Genomic DNA, 22,050 nt, shown 5'->3' on the forward strand with positions numbered 1-22,050 from the left:
GGAGCACAGGGAAATATGACAGTTCAGAGGGCTTTTATTTTGAAATGCTACGTCAGATTGACATGATGTTTTCTGGGTGACACCCTGAGGTCGTTTTGGAAGCTTGCTTTTACTTTGAAATCAGTCTTTTCTCGCTCTTGCCGTAATGTGTAGTATACGCGCGCACCGCAAAACAACGTGAGGGCTGGTTTGACCTCAGTTTAACGTGGAAGGTTTTCCACAGATTACCATAACAACTTCAGTACACACAACAAAATTCATGACTTTTCCAAAAACTTTTTGAAGGAATTTTACTAATAACGTTTCCAGGCCTGGTAAACAAGACTGTTGGATGACTTCTCCAGGTTTTCCCTGACTGTGGGAGCCCTGTGTCTGATTTATGTGAGTTAAACTTAAAATATGAGCCAATTTTATAAATGAAATTAAGACCATGCATTTAAATTTAAACACAAGTTGACAGTGTGTAAAATTAAAGATGCCAACACGTTTTAACCACCCAAGCAGCGAGTAAAAGTTGGCTAACATTACCTCTCGCACAAGCTGAAGGAAGTCATTGTAATCCAGACCACTGGCATCAAGTATAGCCTGCTCCTTCCTCTTTGAGCGGCGGTCGAAAACATGTATCCTCCTGCGGACTCTTCCTGTCTCCATGGAGGCTGCGGGGAGACGCTGGGCCCCTCGGTTAGACATTTTTTCAACTTTAATGCATTCCTTAGTCACTCTGCTAGCTCAGCTACGCATCCACTAAAGTTGGCAGCCGACTTCCTTCGTGTTATTCATGCGCTTTCGTTTCTCTGGTATGGAAACTGGTAAGGGACAGACCGTCTACTTCCGCCCACTGAAGAAAGCAGCTCACGGCTGAGTTTTAAACGCGCTTCACTTTCGGTATCTTTTCACCGTGAATGCGGTTGTTTGGACAGGTTGTTGTCGTCAGGGCAGTACATGGCTGCTGCACCGGAGCCCCAGCCACCGACAATGAGTACTGAATCGCTTTAATGCCAGCTAGTTTAAACCAACCGTTTTGACTATGTCTGTGGTAGCTGTGTGCACGCGGGGCTGGGTTGTGGATGCACGCTCTCTCATTGATCGGGGCTATTCACGTTGCATCCGACTGACAGATAAGAATCAAAAGACACACGTGAAGTGTCGTTTTAAAAGGCAGTGTTTTCAGATTTTAACAAGCCACTACAGTGAGAGAGCCAGTGCTGCTTTGGATGGAGGAAACACCGACACGTTGCAGAGAGCAGACAGACCATCAAAGGTAAACAGAGGGCTCCTAAAAATGACTTTACAGCGACACCTGCTGGTACCAGGGCTGTACTCATTCTCCCATAGCTACTGCTGGCTGTGTAATGACACGTGAAGTACACTTTTTAATGCAACACCAATTACCTTTTCACTATCTGAGCTAAAACTACTAAAACATCTGCAATGATATCCAAAGATTTTAATTTGATGTGTTAAAAAAAAGAACATTTCAGCATGACACATCCAGTTCAACAGCACTACACTCTACAACCTCCAGAATGATTGAAAAAGTGAACCAACATCTTTATAGAGCACTTGCAACAAAAAGTGAACATCATGACCTTAATAAAGAAGGATTTAATGCAGGACTGTAGTAAAGTGATTGAGAATGCATGATAAACTGGCAGCTGGAGTGTATAGGTGTCTTCAGAAATCAGAGTTGTATTTACCACCTATAAAACTACAATAATAAAAATCAGAGACCACTTTTGGGTTAATTTGGTTTCATCAGGATGTCTGCAGGTCCTTAAAAAGTCTTAAAATGTCTTGAATTTAGTTTTCTTAATATAATGCCTCAAAAAGTCTTAAAATAAGTTTTCCTCATATAAAGCCTTAAAAAGTCTTAAAATGTCTTGAATTTAGTTTTCTTACTTTAATGCCTCAAAAAGTCTTAAATTAGGTTTTCTCAATATAATGCCTCAAAAAGTCTTAAAATAGTTTTATTCATATAAGGCCCTAAAAAGTCCGAAAATGTCTTAAATTAAGTTTTCTTAATGTAAGACCTTAAATTGTCTTAAATTAAGTTTTCCTGATAAAAGGCCTTAAAAAGTCTTAAAATGTCTTATATTAAGTTTTCTTAATATAAGGCCTTAAAATGTCTTAAAATAAGTTTTCTTCATATAGGGCCTTAAAAAGTCTTAAAATGTCTTGAATTAAGTTTTCCTAATAAAAGGCCTTAAAAAGTCTTAAATCCTATATTAAGTTTTCTTAATATCAGGGCCCGTATTCACAAAGATTCTCACAGTCCTCTCAGAGAGCTCCTAACTTAGCCTAAAAATTCCTAGCAAGGAATCTTAGCTTAAGAGTGATTCAGGAAGTTTCTGAGAGCAACTCTGAGCAAGGAGGGGACAGAAACTTTAATCTTAGTGAGGAGGTGTGGTTGACCCCGTTGCTAGGTATGACACAGTCTTCTAAAAGTTGTGATTGGTTGTTACAAAAAGGAAAAAAGAAAAAAAAAGAAAAACAAATGCGCTCCTAGTAATGAATGGACAGTGAAATCAACCGATCATAAAACTTAGACTGTTTTAAGAAATGTGTAATCGTGAAAATAATTTTATGTCATGATGATGAAACTCAGCAAAATTAAATTAATTGTTACACAGCTTCAAAGTGTTTGAACGTTTCTCATTTACATGCCGATTATTATATTGATTTGCTTATTGTTATGTTTACTCGCCATGCTGGTAATTTTACTACTTAATCTATTTGATATTAATGGTGGACGCAGACTCAGCTGTCAGCAATTACTGTGATTGCTGGCCTCCTTGTAAAAAACGGTTTGATTTGGCAGAATGAACAAAACAACGAATGAAATGGAGAAAAAAAGAACGAGAAAGCTGAACTGGACAGAAGAGCAGTGCCTGCTGTTGGCAAACACAAAGGAGTTTTAAGAGAGAAATTCGGTCCCGGGATCACGGCACAAGGGAAGAGGCAGACTTGGGAGCACATTGCCCGACAAATCAGTGCGTCGTTCCCTCTCCTTTTACGCACAAGCGATGAGTGTGAGAAGCGCTGGTATGTGCTGCAATCCAAAGCGGGCATTATTGCGTTACTACGCTGGGTGGGAAAAGTAAATTAATCCCTGATGAGGTCAACCACAAACATTATCCTTGCACGATCGAGCCGGTAGCGTCTTATTAAATCACTGTCGTTCATACGGAGAATATCTCTCCGTCCTCTCTGTCTTTCCGCCATCTTCTCTGTTTAAGACACTCTTAGGCTTCTTAAAAGTCCTCCTCCCTCCTCTTAACAGTTTGTCACCTTAGGAGCTCTGTTAAGGCCTAAGATGCTTTGTGAATAAGATTTTTCTTAGAATGACGTCACTAAGAGCTACTTTTAGTCTTAGGATTCTTTGTGAATATGGGCCCAGGCCTTTAAATGTCTTAAAATAAGTTTTCCTCATATAAGGCCTTAAAAAGTCTAAGAAAAAGTCTTAACATTTTCTTAATATAAGGCCCTAAAAGTCTGAAAATATCTTAAACTAAGTATTCTTAATATAAGGCCTTCAAAAGTATATAATTGCCGTAAATTAAGTTTTGATAATATAAGGCCTTAGAAAGGCTTAAATTGTCTTAAATTCAGATTCAATGGTCACATTACCATGAAAATTTCTCCAGCCTGACAAACCCAAAGACTGTTTAACAATCATTGGACAGACTGAAGAATTGCAATAATACATAGCAAAATGACAACAATGAGATTTTCTTTTCTTTTTACATTAAACACATTAAGCTTAAACTCACCCAATTGTTGTCATTTTCCCTTACTGTTCATTTTGAACTGACATCAGTGTGTTTACTTCAAAAGAGTGCTTACACATGTGTGTCACACACACGCACACGTATATATAATATGTATTTCCATTGCAGGTTTGGTCTTAAATTTCATAAAAGGTGGTATTAAAAAGGCCTTAAAAAGTCTTAAATTTAACTTGGTTATATCTGTAGACACCCTGTATATGTAATTGTATATATTTTTCTAAACACAATAAAATGTGTAAACAGTCGGACAATAGTGCAGTGGTCCAGAGCGCAAGAGGTGCTACAATAAATATAGAATAATGAATTTAATCGGTTGCTTATATAGATGAGTCAGTGGATATGACAGTACAGTGTTTACAGCATGCTTGGATTATGTTTTACAGACATTTGAATGTTTACAGTGTGTATTTGAACTAGGGCTGCCACTAACGATTATTTTCATTGTCGACTAACCTGTCGATTATTTCTTCGATTAGTCGACTAATCATTTCATCGAAAAATGTGTTAAAATATTGAAAAATGTCGGTCTGTCTCGCCCAAACCCCAAAATCACGTCATCTAATGTCTTGTTTCATACTCACGCCAAAGGGTTTTAGTTCACTGTCACGGGAGAGTGTGTAAAGCTGCCAATATCTGAATGTAAGAAGCTGCAGTAAGAGTATTTTGGGGTACTTTTATAGTACTTTTCTATGAAAAATGACTCAAACCGATTAGTCGACTACTTAAATAGTCACCGATTATTTTAATAGTCAATTAGTCATCGATTAGTCGACTAATTGTGGCAGCCCTAATTTGAACTTTAAACATACAATATAATGTACAGGTGAAGTGGATGGTTGGTGTTTACATTGTTCCACAGGGACTGTGTCTGATACTGGGGACTGGTGCTCATCATAGTGGCAGCCTGTGGGAAGAAACTGTTCCTAAGTGGTTGTTTTGGCATACAGTGTTCTGTAGTGTCTACCAGAGTGGAGAAGTTGGAACAGGTTCTGTTTAGGGTGTGATTGTTTGCAGTGATGTTGCCTGCCCATATCCTAACTGTGGAGGTGTATGTGTCCGGGATGGAGGGCAGGATGTCACCAATGAGGGCAGTTCTGACCGTTGTAGTCTGTTCCAGTGTTGTTTGGTGGCGGGTCCACACAGTGATGGATGTCCAGAGGACAGACTGGATTATTGCTGCATGGAATTTCATCAGCAGCTCCTGAGGCAGGTTGAACTTCCTGAGCTGGCGCAGGATTATCTGCTGGGTCTTTTATCTTGATGGTGTTGATGTTAGATGGAGTGTAGTGTAGAGGAAGAAGAGCAGTGGGGAGAGCACACATCCCTGGGGTGTGCCAGTGCTAATGGTCTGGGTGCTGGATGTAACACCACCTGCTGTGTCTGGTTCGTAAGGAAGTTTGTGATTCAGAGGCAGGTTGTGGCTCTGTGAGCTGGGTGAGTGAAGGATGTCTGGGATGATGATGTTGATTGCCGAGCTGATGTCCACAAACAGGATCCTTGCATACGTCCCTGGGGAGTCGAGATGCTGCAGGACTGTAATGCAGTCCCATGCATTCAGGTCCACTGACATGTTTGCATGGTAGGCGAACAGAGGGGGGTCCATTAGGGAGCCTGTGATGTCCTCCAGGTGGGCCAAAACCAGCCTCTTGAAGGAATTTATTATCAGAGACATCAGAGCAACAGGCCTGTAGTCCTTTAATCCTTTGATGGAGGGTTTCTTGGGGACAGCACAGCTCCAGCGATCTGTTCAAGATCTGTGTAAGGGTGGCAGCAGGGGGTGCAGCTGGTTATGTGATGTCTGAGTCAGAGTGGGTAAGGGGTGTGAAAGTGGGCTTATCAAACCCATAGTAAAACAAATTTAGGTCATCAGCCAGTTGACGGGTCTCCCCAGTGTGAGTGGAGGATTTCCTGTAGTTAGGGAATGCCACTCCACAATAACACAGAGTCATTGGCTGGTCATTTAAGTATTCAGAGTACCTGCTCTTTGCTTCCCTGATCTGCTTCATCAGTGTGTTCCCTCCTGGCCTTGTTGTGCAACAGTCTGTGCCCACTTCTGAAGGCCTCCCCCTCGGCCTGATGAAGCTGCTTGAGTCTGAGCCTGAGCTTTTAGTTGGCACTCACATGTCCTTAGAAAAACTGGTGTACAATGTTACAGTGTTAGCCAGTTCATCCAGGTTTGAAGTAGCAGATTGAAAAACACCTGTAACTCCAGCTTTGCCTTGTTGGTCCATCTCCTCAGTCATTTCCTCTGAAGAAACACATTTTAAAATTAAAGCTGCAAGCAGCGATGAACGAGCCCTTGCACCTCTGCGCAACTCGGGGTAGCTGGCAGGATGCTGGCTGTCCTTCTCTGTCAAAGTCAGACACTGCACACAGCAGTGACATCCTGTTTTCTACATCAAGTGTGGGTGCTGGAAAGAGCTAACAAGTGTCAGATGCTTCAGTCCCACTGTTTTTGTGCCTCCTACGTTCAGCAACATCTATTACTGTTATATGAATAGGATAACAATTTGTAAATTTGATGTTAACTTTGAGGTATAATGACAAAGGAGACATATATATATATATGTAATAAAATATTATTTAGCCATAGAAATGACCATGTATGAACACAAAAATACAAAGAAGGGCCGCAACTACTATAATTATTATTTGTCATTGTTGATTCCTTCAATTATTAAATGTTAATTGTGTTAATTCATCATTTAGTCCATTGAATATAAAAAGGGGGAAAAAGGGGAGAAAAAGCACCATTATAATTCCCCAAAGCCCCAGGTGGCCTCTTCTTATTCCTTGTTTTAGTCAACAATCAGTCACAAACCTGAAGACATTCGCTTTACTGTCATGTATGACAAAGAAAAGCAGCTTATTCTCAAATCTGACAAGCTGCAGCCAAATGCTGAGAGGCTGTACTTAACATTAATAATACAAAATCAATTTGCCTTTCAGAAGAGGAAACGAAAACACAGTGAACTCAACCAGGGGGAAGTTGACTCACAGGCCTTCCACGAGAAGGTGGGTTGACTCTCATTCTCTAATTTGAAGTCTTAGCTGCATGTATCATCTTTGGAAAGAGATTTGTGCCTGTGCAGATTGAACTGAATGATTGAAATACATGTTTCACACAGGTGAAACTCAGATCCTTCTTAATAACAGTGTATAATAATATATTTGTGCTGATGCAGATCAGGTCTGTCATCCTGGAGGGAACCAAGTCTTTGGTGGATTCCGCCCAATCCCTCGGATACCTGAAAGGAGCTTCAGACACAGTGAAAGAGCCTCTTCCCTCTCAGGAGTGCAGCCTCGCCGCTCTCTGTGAAATGGCGAAAGAGCTCCCTCTAGTGGCCGATGAGGAGCAGGAGTGTGTTCAGCCACTTGTTGCTGAGGATGGCCGAACGTCTCATGTGGACTTGTTCTCTCGGGTTACAGAGAACAAGGCGGACTGGGCTGCAGTGGTCACTCTGATGGGAGAGGAATATGTAGTACCCCCACACACAGCCTTCCTCCTCTCTGATTTCACAAGAACACAACCCCTTGTCCACTGTGAGTGCAATTTTGGGAACTGAAAGATGTAAATATTTGTTAGCCCATCTGGAACGGATTATGCAAACAAATTGCAGCCACTGTTCAGTTGTGGCAACTTTGTTTTGATGAAGATAAAAGAAGGCTGTAAAGTCACTGTGGCATAAGTGAATTTATTATTGTAAATAATCCTAGCATGACTCAGTGTAGTTCTCATGTGAGAGCACACTATTTATCTCCCAGCCTGGCATTGTTTACCAAAGCTGCTTGTGTCTCACACAGATGGAAGAAGGTATGACTTAATAGTTATGGATCCACCGTGGGAAAACAAGTCTGTGAAAAGGAGTCGCAGGTAATTTGTCAATCAAGCATTTTAGACACTGTGAAACACAAAGTAAGATAAGATAATTTATTATTATTGTTTATGTCCAGTGATGAAATTTACATGTTAAAACAGCACAAGAAACTGGGTTAAAATAAACAGTTTAAAATAAGATAAGACGTTAAATTTAACAGCTATATCATACATTATATATTAGAATTCCTTTAACCAGCAGCTCCCAACCTTTTTGGCATGTTACCCTTTTAAATGAAGCAATGTCAGCCTGAGACTCTTTATATAGGTTATGGCCCTGATGTGGACATGAGCCAAAGACCAGCATATCAATTTGGGTTTATTTAAATTAAACAAAAGTTAATCTTTTAATCATCTTGTGAGTCCTTAGATTTATTTTGGGAAGCATTAGACCATAACGCATGCATGTAAAAATAATAAGCCTAGTCGGTCAGTAATGCGTTTATTAGTGCTTAAGCAGTGTAGAAACCTTTTTAAAGGAAAAGTTCACCCCAAAATCAAAAGTACATATGTTTCCTCTTTCCTGTAGTGTGATTTATCAGTCTAGATTGTTTTGGTGTGAGTTGCCAAGTGTTGGAGATATCAGCTGTAGAGATGTCTGCCTTCTCTTGAAAATCATGGAACTAGATGGCACTCAGCTTGTGGTGCTCAAAGCGCCAAAAAATACATTTGAAAACCTCAACAGCAATGTCTCTTTCCAGAAATCATGACCTGGTTACTCAAGATAATCCACAGACCTTGTTGTGAGCAGTTTCATGTAGGAACTATTTTCTGTCTGCTGAACTATACCTGCCAACCATATCACCGCGCAGAAGGAAACGTGCATCTACTGCTAGCTCACCTAGCACCACTGAGCTAGCTAACATTACAGCTCAGCTGAGGAGGATGCCATTAATGGTTACATCTCACGCTGTCATGAGCACGACCATTAATGGTTACATCTCACGCTGTCATGAGCACGAGCCTCAGGTCCATGAGTAGATGCATGCTTCCTTCTGCACAGTGATACAGTTGGTGGGTGTAGTTTGCTAGCAACAAAATAGTTTCTGGAAAGAGACATTGCATTGTTTTTCTCATGTATTTTTTTGGTGCTTTGAGCACCACAAGCTGACCGCCATCTAGTTTCATAATTTTCAAGAGAGGTTAGACATCTCTACGACTAATACTGCCATCATTCGACAACTCACACCAAAACACCTAGATTTCTAAAGAGCACTACAGATGAGAGGAAGAAAATGTATTTTTGACTCAGGGTGAACTGTCTCTTTAAGATTAAAACTGAAATAAAGGTATTGCATTTACATGTTGTGGCTTTTTAAATCCATTTTCTCTATGAAGGTACAGTTCTTTGCCCTCATCCCAGCTGAAACAGCTTCCTATTCCTCAACTGGCCTCCCCGAACTGTTTAGTGGTCACCTGGGTCACAAACCGGCCCAGCCACCTCCGTTATGTCCGGGATGAGCTGTATCCTCACTGGGGGGTGGAAGTTGTGGCCGAATGGTTCTGGGTCAAGGTACAGAAACTTTGAATAGACACAACTTTCAATCATGAGCATGTGACCTATTGGTGTGACTCCAGATGTTTTGAGGGTTTGCTCTTTTTCCCTCAGGTGACCACATCTGCAGAGTTTGTGTTTCCTCTGGATTCACATCACAAGAAGCCTTATGAGGTGCTGGTGCTGGGCCGATATCGTTCCTCTGCAGATAACTCCACATGGTGTGAAATGTTTGACCTCTCTGTGTGTCACTTTCTATACTGCTTATGCTATAAAAATAAAATACATTGTTTTTGAACCGCTTTCAGCCCTCCAGAGACAACAGAAGTTCCTGTGGAGGATCACCGTTTGATTGTCAGCGTCCCATCAGCCCTCCACTCCCAGAAGCCCTCACTCTCAGGTAAATATGTCCGACAGTTTTTCTGAATGCTCTGTATTTTCAGTCAGTACACTACTGTTATGTTTTATTGTGCCACCAGAGGGCAATGCTGCAACATCAGAGATTGTTATCTCGCTGTACGGTTTCAATCATCAGCTCTGTGTCTGCTACAGTCTGCTCTAACACACGCAGACGCAAAGTCTGAGTCAGTTATTTATGTTTGCATGGCTGAAACTTCAAATTTTATTCCATGTTAGAGGACGACAACAGTTGCTACATGCAAAATATTGACTGCAGTGTGTTGTTATGTGAGTAATGAGCACAATTAAGTAATAATTTATTGATTTGTGATACAATATAAGCAGAACTATCACACTCATTGAATGTGTAACTTGCTTTTCCACCACAGAAAGTTTGCATTTTCTCTAGATAATTATGTTGAAGGAGAGAAAACTGCTCAAACACAACATGCTGTTGTTTTCATAATAACAGGAGGACTTGTCAGAGTGGGGGGCTTCTGCTGCTTAAATTTAATCACAATCCCATCTGCACTGGCTGTGGTGTGTAAAGACTTGACTCCAACATGGAGTCCGCTACTTAGAATCGATGTAAAACCTTGACAATGAATATGCAGGGACTATGAATAAGAGAGGCTTGACGTCATGTCCCTCCCTCCCAGGGGAGCGCGATTTATTGTGCAGTATGGAGAACAAAACACAGCCAGTGTTTGCCGGCGCCCTTTCAGAAGCACAGAAAAGCCTCCACCTCATGGAGGTGGCTGGATATTGTTAAAATACACTGATTTTAAATCATAATGGTGCCATTGTGGGGCTGTGATACAGATTGTGTTCCAGTTGCTTTGTTTGGTGTGGTTTGTAATGCAGATATTTATTTAGATTTAGCACTAATAATTAATGAAATAAAAGTAGAAAAAAAGGCTTTATTTGTGCTTTTTCTTTGCAACATGTCCTACTAAGTGGCCAGAATGAGCAACATGTGTAACTGCGGTGCATCTGTTTCAGCACCAGCTACTATGCTGCTTTTTGTTTTTCTGCAAGAGGTGATAAAGCCCCGTCGGTCGTGGGTGTGGCTCAAATCTGTGAGCGTAATAAAACTAAATTGCAGCATGTGATGAAATATTAGAGGGGCTCGACCCAACTCTTGCAGAGCTACCAATAAACGCAGAACAGTTTATTTATTTAACTATTTGACATGACAGTTTAACACCTCAGGCCTTGAAGGGCTTTTCTTTTGTTCACTCCTGCAGTAGATTATGCAACTGCTCGAAATTTCAAATATGTACCATTACTATGCTGCTTTTTGTTTTTCTGCGAGAGGTGAGAGAGCTCTGTTGGTAGTGGGTGTGGCTCAAATCTGTGAGTGTAATAATTGTAAATTGCAGCGTGTCATGAAATATTAAAAGGGCTTGACCCGACTCTCGCAGAGCTGCCAATAAAACAAAAGAGTTTAATTATTTAACTGTTTGACATGATAGTTTTACACATTAGGTCTTGAGGGATTTTTCTTTTGTTCATGCAGTCTTGCAGTAGTTTTTTTTCTCGAAAGTCTCCCAAGACCTTTGGCATTAATCAACCTGAGCTTTCATCTTGAGTCCTGCAATTCTGCTTTACTTTGTCGAGCATGTCAGGACTGCTAGAGCCAGTGGGCAGCCTCGACGGTGTGAAGCCACAACCCTCGAGCCTGCAGCGTTGAGAAACCCTGACCCACTTCCCTCCGCCCCCCCCTCTCTCAGATGGGGCTCCTATCGGTGACATTTTCGGTTGCTATGGAGAGATAAGGGACACCATTACGGATACAACACATCCTTTGCCAGATGGTCAAGCTGCGGGGAAAAAAAAGTGTTTGCACTCCTCTGAACGACAAGACGCGTGGTCTTTATTAATTAGGGCCCCCTGCAACTTCAGAAATTGTGAAAAATTGAGAAAGTCCCTCCACAAGTCGATATTATAATTAGTAGTTAAAGGGCTGCTCCTAATATTAGAGTTTCACTGCCAATTGTGTGGGTTGCATTACTGTTGAGTGGGGAATGGATCTGACAGTGATCTATGCACCAGTGTGTTTCATTGGCAGCTACGATATTTAGCTTTCTTTGTGAGCTTTCCCACTTTCAGTGTTCTGTAGTGGGGCCGTCCTGTACAACATAATTAGTTTGCTCTGACTTTGTTAATCCCAAATCAAATCCAGAGAGAATATAAGGAGCCTGTACAGCAGAATATTTAACTGACTGAATATGTTACAGCAAGAGGGTTGCCGGTTCGATCCCGGGCGTGTGAGCCCTTCTGTGCGGAGTTTGCATGTTCTCCTCGTGTCAGCGTGGGTTATCTCCGGGTACTCCAGCTTCCTCCCACAGTCCAAAGACATGTAGATTGGGGACTAAGTTAATTGGTGACTCTAAATTGTCCGTAGGTGTGAATGTGAGCGTGAATGGTTGTTTGTCTCTATGTGTCAGCCCTGCGATAGTCTGGCGACCTGTCCAGGGTGTACCCTGCCTCTCGCCCGATGTCAGCTGGGATAGGCTCCAGCCCCCCCGCGACCCTCAAGAGGATGAAGCGATTAGAAGATGAATGAATGAATGAATGAATGAATGAATGAATATGTTACTTGTCCAGAGAGTAGTTAAGTAACACCTTCCTCTGTCTCAGGCCTCTCCCGGCACAAGTTTCATACATTGTCCCATTTCAGAGTTAAGATGATAATTGGACCTTTAATTCTCTGTTCAACTTTGAGAGCTGAGTCACCAGTTGAGGTTGAATCAGTCTGAGAGCTGCGTGTTTGGCCTTTCCTCTCTGTGACTCTGTCTCTGTGACGTGCAGAGGAAGAGAAAACGGGAGGCAGGGCACCACATAGTGCAGGTTGGATCGGTTTGGGGATCAGGCTTTTGAGCTCATTAACTCCCTGAGTGTTGGCTGAGGCGAGTGTCGGGATGGTTTGAGCATGCACAAGAGCAGACAGAGTAGCACCAGGGCAGAGGAAGTGAAACGTATCTGTCAGGTGTGCAGCTCCTGGAATATCATCTCTTATAGACTCAAGGTCACAGGCAGCCTCCACACTGAAAAATCTGTGCAGTGGCATGAAGGAGCTGGGCGGTTGCCAGTGCTGTCCTCTGCCTATTACAGAGTAACAAGCAAAGTGCCCCCATAAGGAATGGATGCAGTGCGGTCCCCAGGGACCAGGGAAGCCTCCGTATTTATACTTCGTCGATTCATGTGAAGTAAATAAATGAATTACTAATGTGTTTTCCAAATTTTGTAGCACAGTGTGAAGGCTACCACTGAAGGACGATATCAACTGAATCGTTAAGTGCCTTAGTGCATTGCTTTAAGTGGTCACATGAGCCCCACCCTGCTTTGCATGCTTTCCTTCAGATTATCGGTTGATGCATGTACTCAGAGGTGCTGATCGCAAAATGCGAAGACAAAGACAAACCAATAGAGATCTGTCCACAGTGATCTTAATATTGACAACATAGTCATTATCTTTCATGAAGTTCTCTGTGAAGATATTCGGGTGTTCGCTGCTGGGCTTTATTCAGCCCTTGTTCTCCACCTTGTGGATACACTTTTTAATTCTCCAAATTACGGCGGGGCAATATGGAAAAATCAAATATCAAATCTTTTTTTGGATTCTTCATTCACTGTGAAGGCATGCAAGTACACGTTTCCTTCCGAAATTCAGCGTAACATTGGATCTGTAATTGCAGCCTGTTCTCATTTCAAAGTCGTCAAATACCACAGCTTTGTCAATGATTTTGCTTTCAGACACAGACGCCAAAATCCACCTTTTTTTGTATGATACACCACCAGGTGGCGTCAGTTTGTAATATGGCTGGATGGAACAGCACCTGTTGTGGCAGTATGATGCACCACTGGATGGAGTCAGGTTGAAACCCTGCCGGTAATGACGTTATAAAATGAGCTGGAAAGTCCCTACAGGGTGAGCAGGAGGGCTGGTGGATGAGTCCAACAAACCTGCGACTTTCACCCAGGAACCCGGTGTTTGTTTCCCATATAAAAACCAAACCAAAACATGATGTTTCTTTTCTAAATCTACCCATGTGCTTTTGTCGACATCTCGGTGTTGGTTGCGGCGTCCTGGAACATCAACAGGAGGATACCTTGCGTGTAGTATGTACACATGAAAGTTCACTGATAAAGCAGCAATTTGTGACGACTTGGGATCAGAACGTGTGGGTAACTTATATACAAATGATTATTTAGGTAGTGAAGTATTCCTTTAAATCTATGTTTTTTGCTGACATTCAGTGGTTTACATTCTTACCATGCTACTGTGATGTAGAAGTGTACTCCAGGGTGTGTCAGTTCATGGTGACATCCCTGTCGCAGGTGTTAATACAGGTGTTACGAATTTAAAGCCTTTAACCAGAGAGGGCAGCAAAACACTGCTTGAACCAGCAAACCTAAGGCAGAGGTGGTTGTTTATTGGGTGTAAGGTGAATTTGATATACTGTTACCATGTGTAGTTTGTAGTCTGGAGGCAACAGGGCACACACACACAATACACAGGGAACAAGAGCAACAGGGGGTCAATAAGGGCCTCGTTTTTGCCCCAGAGTGGGTTAAGCCAGCCACGATCATTCCTCCTCATTTCTTTCTCTCTGTAGAGGTGTTGAAGCCCTTCATCGGAGCAGAAGCCAACTGCTTGGAGCTGTTTGCCCGAAGTCTTCAGCCTGGATGGACCAGCTGGGGCAACGAAGTGCTCAAATTTCAGCACACGAGCTATTTCACTTTGACGCCTGCAGAAGATGGAGCAGACGTCCCTAAAGACAAGACCGCAGACGACCGCACAGACAAACCCACAGTGGCACCAGTGTGTAGCTCACCTAAAGAATCGTCTCCTCCCCATCACTGTCCCATCACTGCGGACTAATGACTGACCTTTGAGCCACATCGGTATTTCACTGTGCTTTCAATAAAGATTCAACGCCAGAATACTTCTATACCAGTTCCTTTTGATCTGTACTTCTCATGTATGTGGAACCTTTGATTTCTCTTTGGGGGGTCTACGTACATTTTTAAGTGAATCACAGGGCTGATGATGCATGTGGAGAGATGAAAGTGCATTTTTGTGCAGCTATGTTTTTAACTTGCAACATTTAGATAAACACTCAAGTTTTTTTTTTTTTTTGAGTAATCTTTGGCACAATATGTGTCTTAAGGATGATCAAAGCGTTTCTATTTTTACTCATTTCATGTTGTTTTGAACTGAATTTCAAAATGTTTCCCACTTCTAATGAAAGAAACAGTTTCATATTGAATGAATTTGCTTGCAGCCGTCCTTTAACAGAACTTTTCTTTTAAGTTTTTGAACAACACACTGCTGTATGCTGTCAAGGACGCCCTGGTCTGCGCTTACATAATATGTGCGTTAGTGTTCCTTGTTTCCACTGAAAGACGCACCCTTCCCTGTGTCACACTCCTAACAGACAGCATAGCCATTAACCTACCTTTTCCTATCAGGCGGGGCCGCTCTAATGAGTCTGTGGTCTCCAGAGAGAGGAGAGCTGGCGTGGTGGTGTTGTGTGGACAAGCAGGGCTGTCTTTAAAGCAGAGGAGAATGAGTTACGGCTACTGCAGCACAGTACACGTCACAGCTAATGAAGCCAGAGTGTGACTCCAGCAGGATCATTTACACATTAGCTTGACATGCTCTCTGTCTCTCTCTCACACACACACAAACACACCAATACGCCAGTCTATACATCTATTTATCCTGATCTGTGTTTTTATTTGTGGGGGAAATGTGTCCAGATGAAGACAAGCTATTAAGCTATGTTTAATGTGTGTTTAATGTGTGTTTTGAATCAGCTAAACTTTACAGCACTTCACAGAACCCTCCGCCGCCTACTAGTGGTTTTGAGATGTAACTGCAGAGTGATACAGACACCACCGCACAAGTATAAATGCTCACAACGGCATAGGCCACATGTGTAGGCTACGGCGTAGGCTCTGCATAGAGCTGAGGCACAGGTATGAGTCCAGCTTAAAATATAGCAAGGCTAAAATGTAATGTACTAACATGTAACACATTCTCACTCCGACCTCGTCATATATTGATGTTTTGATCGCAGACTTTCCACGTCCACATACGACGTGCAAGGTACCCTGGGTGCGTTGGCTGGTGATGTTCTGGGACGCCGTGTCAAGTTCTCTTCTTTCAAGATACAGTTTTGGTTTTCACAGGAAATTTAATGTTTACATACAGTCTCTTTCAGAATAAACACACGACATTGGTACAACACCGCAAATTGACTTTTTTTTTTTTTTTCCTTCAACAACTAACACACATGGTTAGGTTTAGGCAACAAAAGCATGCGGTTAGGTTTAGGAAAAAGGAACAGGGTTTGGCTTTAGGATCTTACGGGACACAAACACCGCTCTCTCGGGTGAAAGTTGTGTTTTTTTGGATCCATCCACCACCACTCCCCCCGCCCTACTCAGACTTTCGCTACCTTAACTTTCGTTCTTGCCCCGCCATGTTTCCCCCTGACACCGCTGGGCGCCGTGAAACTATAACAGCAACTGTCTGCGTATCATGCTGACCTTAAAGGACGCCTTTATTCGTTGGCTTCTGGCGCTACAAGTCACTACCCAAGCGCCAGATTTCGACAACTTCGGAGTGAGGTCCTTATCAGGGCCAGACATTGAAAACTAGTGGATAAGGGTAGGATGTGGAGTACAATCTGCCAGAATGCTTCATACAAATTAAAGTATGAAATCTTAGTGGAGTATGTGGGGTACATGTGTTCAACAAATAATGATGTAAATAACTTAACTGACTTGTGTACTGATATACACGCTGTGGTTTGTTATCTAAGCAATTCATCACCCCATACAGTTGCTGTGTTGTCATTCTGTACAATGCAGGACATATCCTTCTTTCACCATTTCAAAGCTTCAACATAAGGAGGTGCAAAATACACATACAACTCGTCAAAGGTTAATACTAACAAGTGAGAAACAACATAACAGGTAAGAGTCAAATGTCATGATGAAATGTCTTTTGTATGGAGGAGGTGAGGAGGTACTCTACAGTGCCAACCAGGTCGCCATGGATTTCTGGTTATTGTCTGTGTTCCCACGGAAACCGAAGAAAAATCAAATAATTCTCGTCACTTATCCTTGAAATTCTCTCAGAAAGAGTTCCTTTATGAAACGTGCTATATATCAACTGAAGAGGCAAATGACGCACACAAAGTTACGTGCATGATGCATTTTGTTTCCAGTGACTTTTCAGTGACGTTTTTTTCTCTTTCTGCTCTTTCAAACCTTATTTATCATTCGTCCAGCTCATTGTTCAACTATTGTTACACCTCTGCTAAGATTAGAGACTTCGTTCTGAAAGTGTTCATATAAAGAAGTCTGAATGGGTGTTTTAATTCTTCATTAGTATTTCTGAGACATTCATTGAGACAAAGTACAAAAAGATGGAATTAGATCATAACAGAGCCTACCTGAACTCTACCCAATCACACCACCACTGTCCCAAATATCTGTCGTTTTCCTCCCCCTTCTTATTACTCTTTGTTCTTTGAACAATAGCCATCATCTCCAACGACGCAATCAGTCCCTAAAAGCCTACAACGTACTGCCGAGTGATGTCACCGGGATCATCATCTCTCTTCCAGGCGCCAGCGGATGGAGAGTGTCCTGTCAAACTCAAGATGAAGCACCGCAGTAAAGACCTAGTCATCCCCTCCTCCTCCAGCCCCCCCTTCCTCCTCTGCTAAATGAGGTTGTACACCAGGAGCAGGAGCTTCACCTCAAATTGCCAGATGTCAGTCAGCTGAGCGCTGATTGCTGCTGGCTTTGTGGGGAGAAGATGGAGGATAAGGAGTGTTGATACGCCAGATTTCCTTCAACAGTTTCACCTAATGTGCAGTAGGATTTTTCCCAGCCTCAAATGATGACCACCAAGAACATTATAAAGTCAACCTCATTGATCTTACTGGCAGATGGCCTGTAATTGGCACAACCAATGAAACCAATTATTATAAGTAGTGGATAAATAATATATAAATCTGACTGGGTTGAGAGATGACTAATGGGAAAAGAAGACTCAAAATTCTGCTACACAAATTTGTATTCAGGACTTTATTTAAATAACAGTTCGACAACCAAAGATGTAACATTATCTAAAAAAATAAAGTCATCTGAGAAATTTAGAGGAGAATTGTCTCTTTGTTGTCAAATAAATGTAGTAATAGATTACAACAGTGCAATATTTCTCTCAGGAAAGTTATGTAGTAGAAATATAAAACAATGTATTACAGACTATGTTTTTGTACTTCAAGTACGTACTTCAAAATTTTTGCTTTAAGCCCTTAATCACTCAGAAATGTGTTTTTCTCATGTTTATGTCCCTTAAAATGACTGGCCTTGGTGATACTGACTTACCTCGAGCTTACTAGAGAAGTGCTTTCACATTCTTCTATTGCACTTCCCTAAAATCTGAAATTCAAACATACACCAGGCAAGATAGTTAGTACATCACTAATATAAAAGCCAGTCGCTGTCTAATATGGTTAACAAAAATCAACTGTGGAACAGATTTTGATACCACACCTGCAAAGAAACCTGAAACCTCCAGCATAGAGCAGAATGGGCTTGTCAGTACAGAGAGCAGAGTTTGCAGTAGCATCATAAACGTTTTGACAGCAAACATGGTAGAGTAGTAATAGTCAACATAAGGTCTGCAGGCCAAGTGTGGCCTGCTACAGTGGTCCAGGTGGCCCAAATGAATGGATTCACACTGGGAATTTTTCTGTATTCTGAATGTAAATAAGGTGCTAGAGTGCATTAAAAAAGCATAAAAATAAGAAATGTTTGAAAAGAGCCAGGGGAGGATCCCCCAACAGAGATCTGGACTAAGCCTTGAATGTCTTCAAATCCTAGAAAAGCCCATCTACACCTGACTTATGTGGACCTGCTGCTGCGACTGGATTTCCCTCCTGGCAGAGATTATTGAGGACAGCAAACGTGGAAACCTTGAAAACCTTTTTTTAATGTTTGTTTTTAACTGGACCCTGGCCATTATTTTGCAGAAGTGGCCCTTGGGCAAAGCATGTTGAGTAACCTTGTGGTGGGGTGTGCAGTATTTGGATAATGACCAGATCCTAGATTTATATGTTGTAAGGGGCCAGGAGCAGATCTACCTTACTGAGAAATTATGGATCTGGCCTTCATCTAACAGTGCGGTAGTTTTCACTTTTGCTTTCTCCAGCACTGATACAACCCTAAAATGAAGTGAGGAGACAGGTCTGGCTATGCAAGACTAGTGCTAGGTTAACCGGTTAAAGAGCAGAGGCCATAGAGATGGCTAGCATTAACATTGAAATAAACATTGGGGAGCTTCTGTCCACTATCTATCAAAAACCTCATTTTATGTTTCACAGCCACTAACTCCATGTCAGCCACTGTCAGTTAGCCTACAAGCTAACAAACTACCAAACAAAATAAACCAATAAAAGATGCTTCCTACAGTTAACATTCTGATATGTCTGCTAGTTGCTGATTTTGGTGCAGAACACACTCCTCATCTGAGTCTGGGTCGGACTGAGGCTCAAACATGTATGGCTGAATCTTTTCAATGTTTATTCTTATGCTAACGCTAGCCATCTTGATGGCCTCTGCTCTTTAACTGGTCAACCTATAGAGCTAGTCTTGCATAGCCAGACCTATAAATCATAGCCAAGTCTTTTTTATATACTTTAGGGTGTATTTATGTTCTTGAGTAAATTTATTTACTTTCCATCATAGGCTGAGTAGTGGACTAGTAAATTCACTTTGACATGCAAAATTGGTGGAGTGTCCCTTTAAATTCCATGACTAGTTCTTATTTTCTAGTTGAGTAGTAAGTGGTAGATGTAAATCAGAGATGACAGAGAAAGAATGTGTCATATCTTTAGAGGTTACTTTGATCAGATCAGACACTCGCTCGTTGTGCTTAAATGTAATAATGAATGATTGTGTGCCATCCCTCCAGTGTGTCAGTCATCACAAGAGAATATCCCATATCGCCAATGGTAAACTGCCAGACATATTTCCCATCTAATCCTGGGTATGAGAGTTGTTGGAGAAAATGTTGCTGTAAATAGTCAGAAGCTTTGTCAACAACTTCGCTCACAGAGGGAAAAACAAAGCCTTAGGTTTGGAGACAGCCGTGCCGCAAACTGGCAGCCATCACGGCTAGATCTCCCACAGGAGGCTGCGGGGGGATGAGAGGGATAATTATTTCCTGAGAGGTGCTGCTTCTCCTCGTCTGTCTCGATCCCTCGGCCCTGTCCTCTGTGCTGCCTTTGCTAGACACGCATGCAGCTCTGCAACAACTACAGTGAACGAACACTTAGCACTCTCGTCAGTCAGCACCATCAGAGAGAATGTGAAAGCTGGAGTTGAGTATGCAGACGGAGAAATGATTCCCTAGGTATAAATTTATTACCACCAACTCTGATGTTTAGGGTAGCAGCTCTAGTATGTTCTTACATTTCTAATGAGTTTTGTGGTCAAAAGAAACACCACCAGAGGATATTTCTAGCTCACTTGTGTCTTATTTTTCCCTTCTGTAAGGTAGACAGTGCAGCAAAAGAAGCAGCAATTAAAAGCAATTATAATCTCTTCACACTTTCTTATTGTTATTTAGTTTATCACAGGCAAACATTTTGCTCTCTGACTTGGACATCATTATTCATCTGCAGAATATAATATTAATATTATTTAATATGAGACACAATTCCTTAAACAGGCACTGTAGTGAGCTTTGATTTCCTTTCTGATACCCATTCACATGATAATTTAATCTCCTCAAAGGATTCATATACCTCCAAATTTGAGATGAGAGGAATGAAAGCAAATGCTTTGCAGAATATCTTGAATGTATTCATGAGGATGTAGACTCTGGTAACATAATGTGATTTAACGTAGTGCCATGTACTTTATGAAATGTTTCAAAGTCACCCAAGGGAGAAGATATATCTGGCTGTCATTAAATATACATATGAAGAGAGGAGAGGGAGAGATGAGCACGTTTCAGAGCTAAATTGAGACACGCTGTCGAGCTCATAATTTTACAAGAACACACTGTAGCTCACAGATCTCACACTTTTATCCTGAACAGAAATCAGTGCTGAAAAGCCACATTATCTGAACGTTCCTATAACACAATGGGAACATCGCCAGTGGTACCATCAAAGTGAATGGGTAGTAAAGTGAAAAAAAACCCAAATCGCTTGAATCAAAGTATAATTATATGAAGGTTTATTTTTTTATAAAGTAGAATCAAATTCAAGTCAGAAAGAGCTTCTAAATGTTTTCCAAATGATAAATACAAGGCTCCTCTTTTGCATTAGTACATCTTCTTATGCGTTGCTGCTAACATTGTTAAGGAGTAACAAAGTTCATTTCCCCTTTCCAACCTTACCCTAACCTATTTGTCACCATGGCGACGGAGACATAGCAAAGTAAACCATGATCTTTCACTAAACCTTACCAAGTTGTTTGTGCACCTAAATGTAACCACACCTTAACCATAGCATTGTCAGATGATGAAACATTATTTTATTGTAACATTTGAAAGACACAGATGATTGATGATGTAGGACAGGCATGTCTTAAACCCAGCCTGGGTGCCAATTGTGGTCCACAGAGCAATTTTAAATGGCCCATGGCTTGTCTTTCACAATGTACTATATGTGGTCAACCACACATTATTAGTTAATTGAGGAAGTTTACTTTGCATTTTTTCCGTTTGCCTATTGATGACATGACTATCATACAGTTTGTGGACGAGCAAGTAAACCAACGGTTACCTAATAGAAGACAATTCCTGCCAGGTAGCAAATATGGCCATAGCAAAGAAGTGTAAAGTCAAAAGCGAGGGGTGAAGAGGTTAAATTGTGTTTATTGAATCTCATTGGTATGTCTCTGGCAATGACATGCTGTCTTAATATGGTTAACAGCAACACCATTACTACACCACATTTGAGGTGGATCTGGTCAACCTGCTAGGAGGAGTACATCCAAATATAAAACATGTAATTTCCTGTTGCCAGTAGGTGGCGCTATGACTATAACTCAATTTTGGGACCTAGAAGTCATGAGGCCGGGACTCTCATTAAGCATGAGAAATTTGTATCATCGAGGTCTTTAGGCTTTTCTGCCTAAATTAGAGGTGTATCTGGTCAACTTATTGTAGAGTAATTTCCAGGGGACTGTAGGTGGTGCTATAAGTATAACTAAAGATTGGCATATTGATGTCTTAAGGGCGGGGCTCTTATCAAACGTGAAGTTCGGGGCAGATATGACCACGTAGAGTGGAGTTAGAAACTCTTCCTGTTTCATGGCAAACCATGGAAATTGGACACCTTACCACACCGTTCGATGAAAATCAAATATTTAATAACTTTTCATTTAAAAGGTCTTTACATTGTACAGACAAAATTTTAAGTCAATCGGTTTAAATCTGTAGAAGGAGT

The 22,050-nt window shown here is 41.5% G+C and overlaps 2 protein-coding genes across 2 annotated transcripts in view; one reads left to right on the top strand and one right to left on the bottom strand.

Moving 5' to 3' along the window:
* Nucleotides 1-690, bottom strand: part of smchd1 (structural maintenance of chromosomes flexible hinge domain containing 1) — a 36,509-nt gene extending 35,819 nt beyond the window's left edge. The window contains exon 1 of the mRNA XM_050056062.1: nt 529-690. Coding sequence (XP_049912019.1) covers nt 529-690 — 162 coding nt within the window. The remainder of the gene's footprint in view (nt 1-528) is intronic.
* Nucleotides 691-1,027: 337 nt separating this feature from the next.
* Nucleotides 1,028-14,522, top strand: mettl4 (methyltransferase 4, N6-adenosine). Its single transcript, XM_050056065.1, has 8 exons — nt 1,028-1,261; nt 6,738-6,803; nt 6,974-7,331; nt 7,593-7,662; nt 9,004-9,178; nt 9,275-9,381; nt 9,469-9,560; nt 14,182-14,522. The coding sequence occupies exons 1-8, from the start codon at nt 1,028-1,030 to the stop codon at nt 14,445-14,447; spliced, it is 1,368 nt and encodes a 455-aa protein (XP_049912022.1). The 3' UTR covers nt 14,448-14,522.
* Nucleotides 14,523-22,050: the final 7,528 nt, after the last annotated feature.

Source organism: Epinephelus moara, chromosome 11 (assembly GCF_006386435.1).
Source record: "Epinephelus moara isolate mb chromosome 11, YSFRI_EMoa_1.0, whole genome shotgun sequence".
Taxonomy (NCBI): domain Eukaryota; kingdom Metazoa; phylum Chordata; class Actinopteri; order Perciformes; family Serranidae; genus Epinephelus; species Epinephelus moara.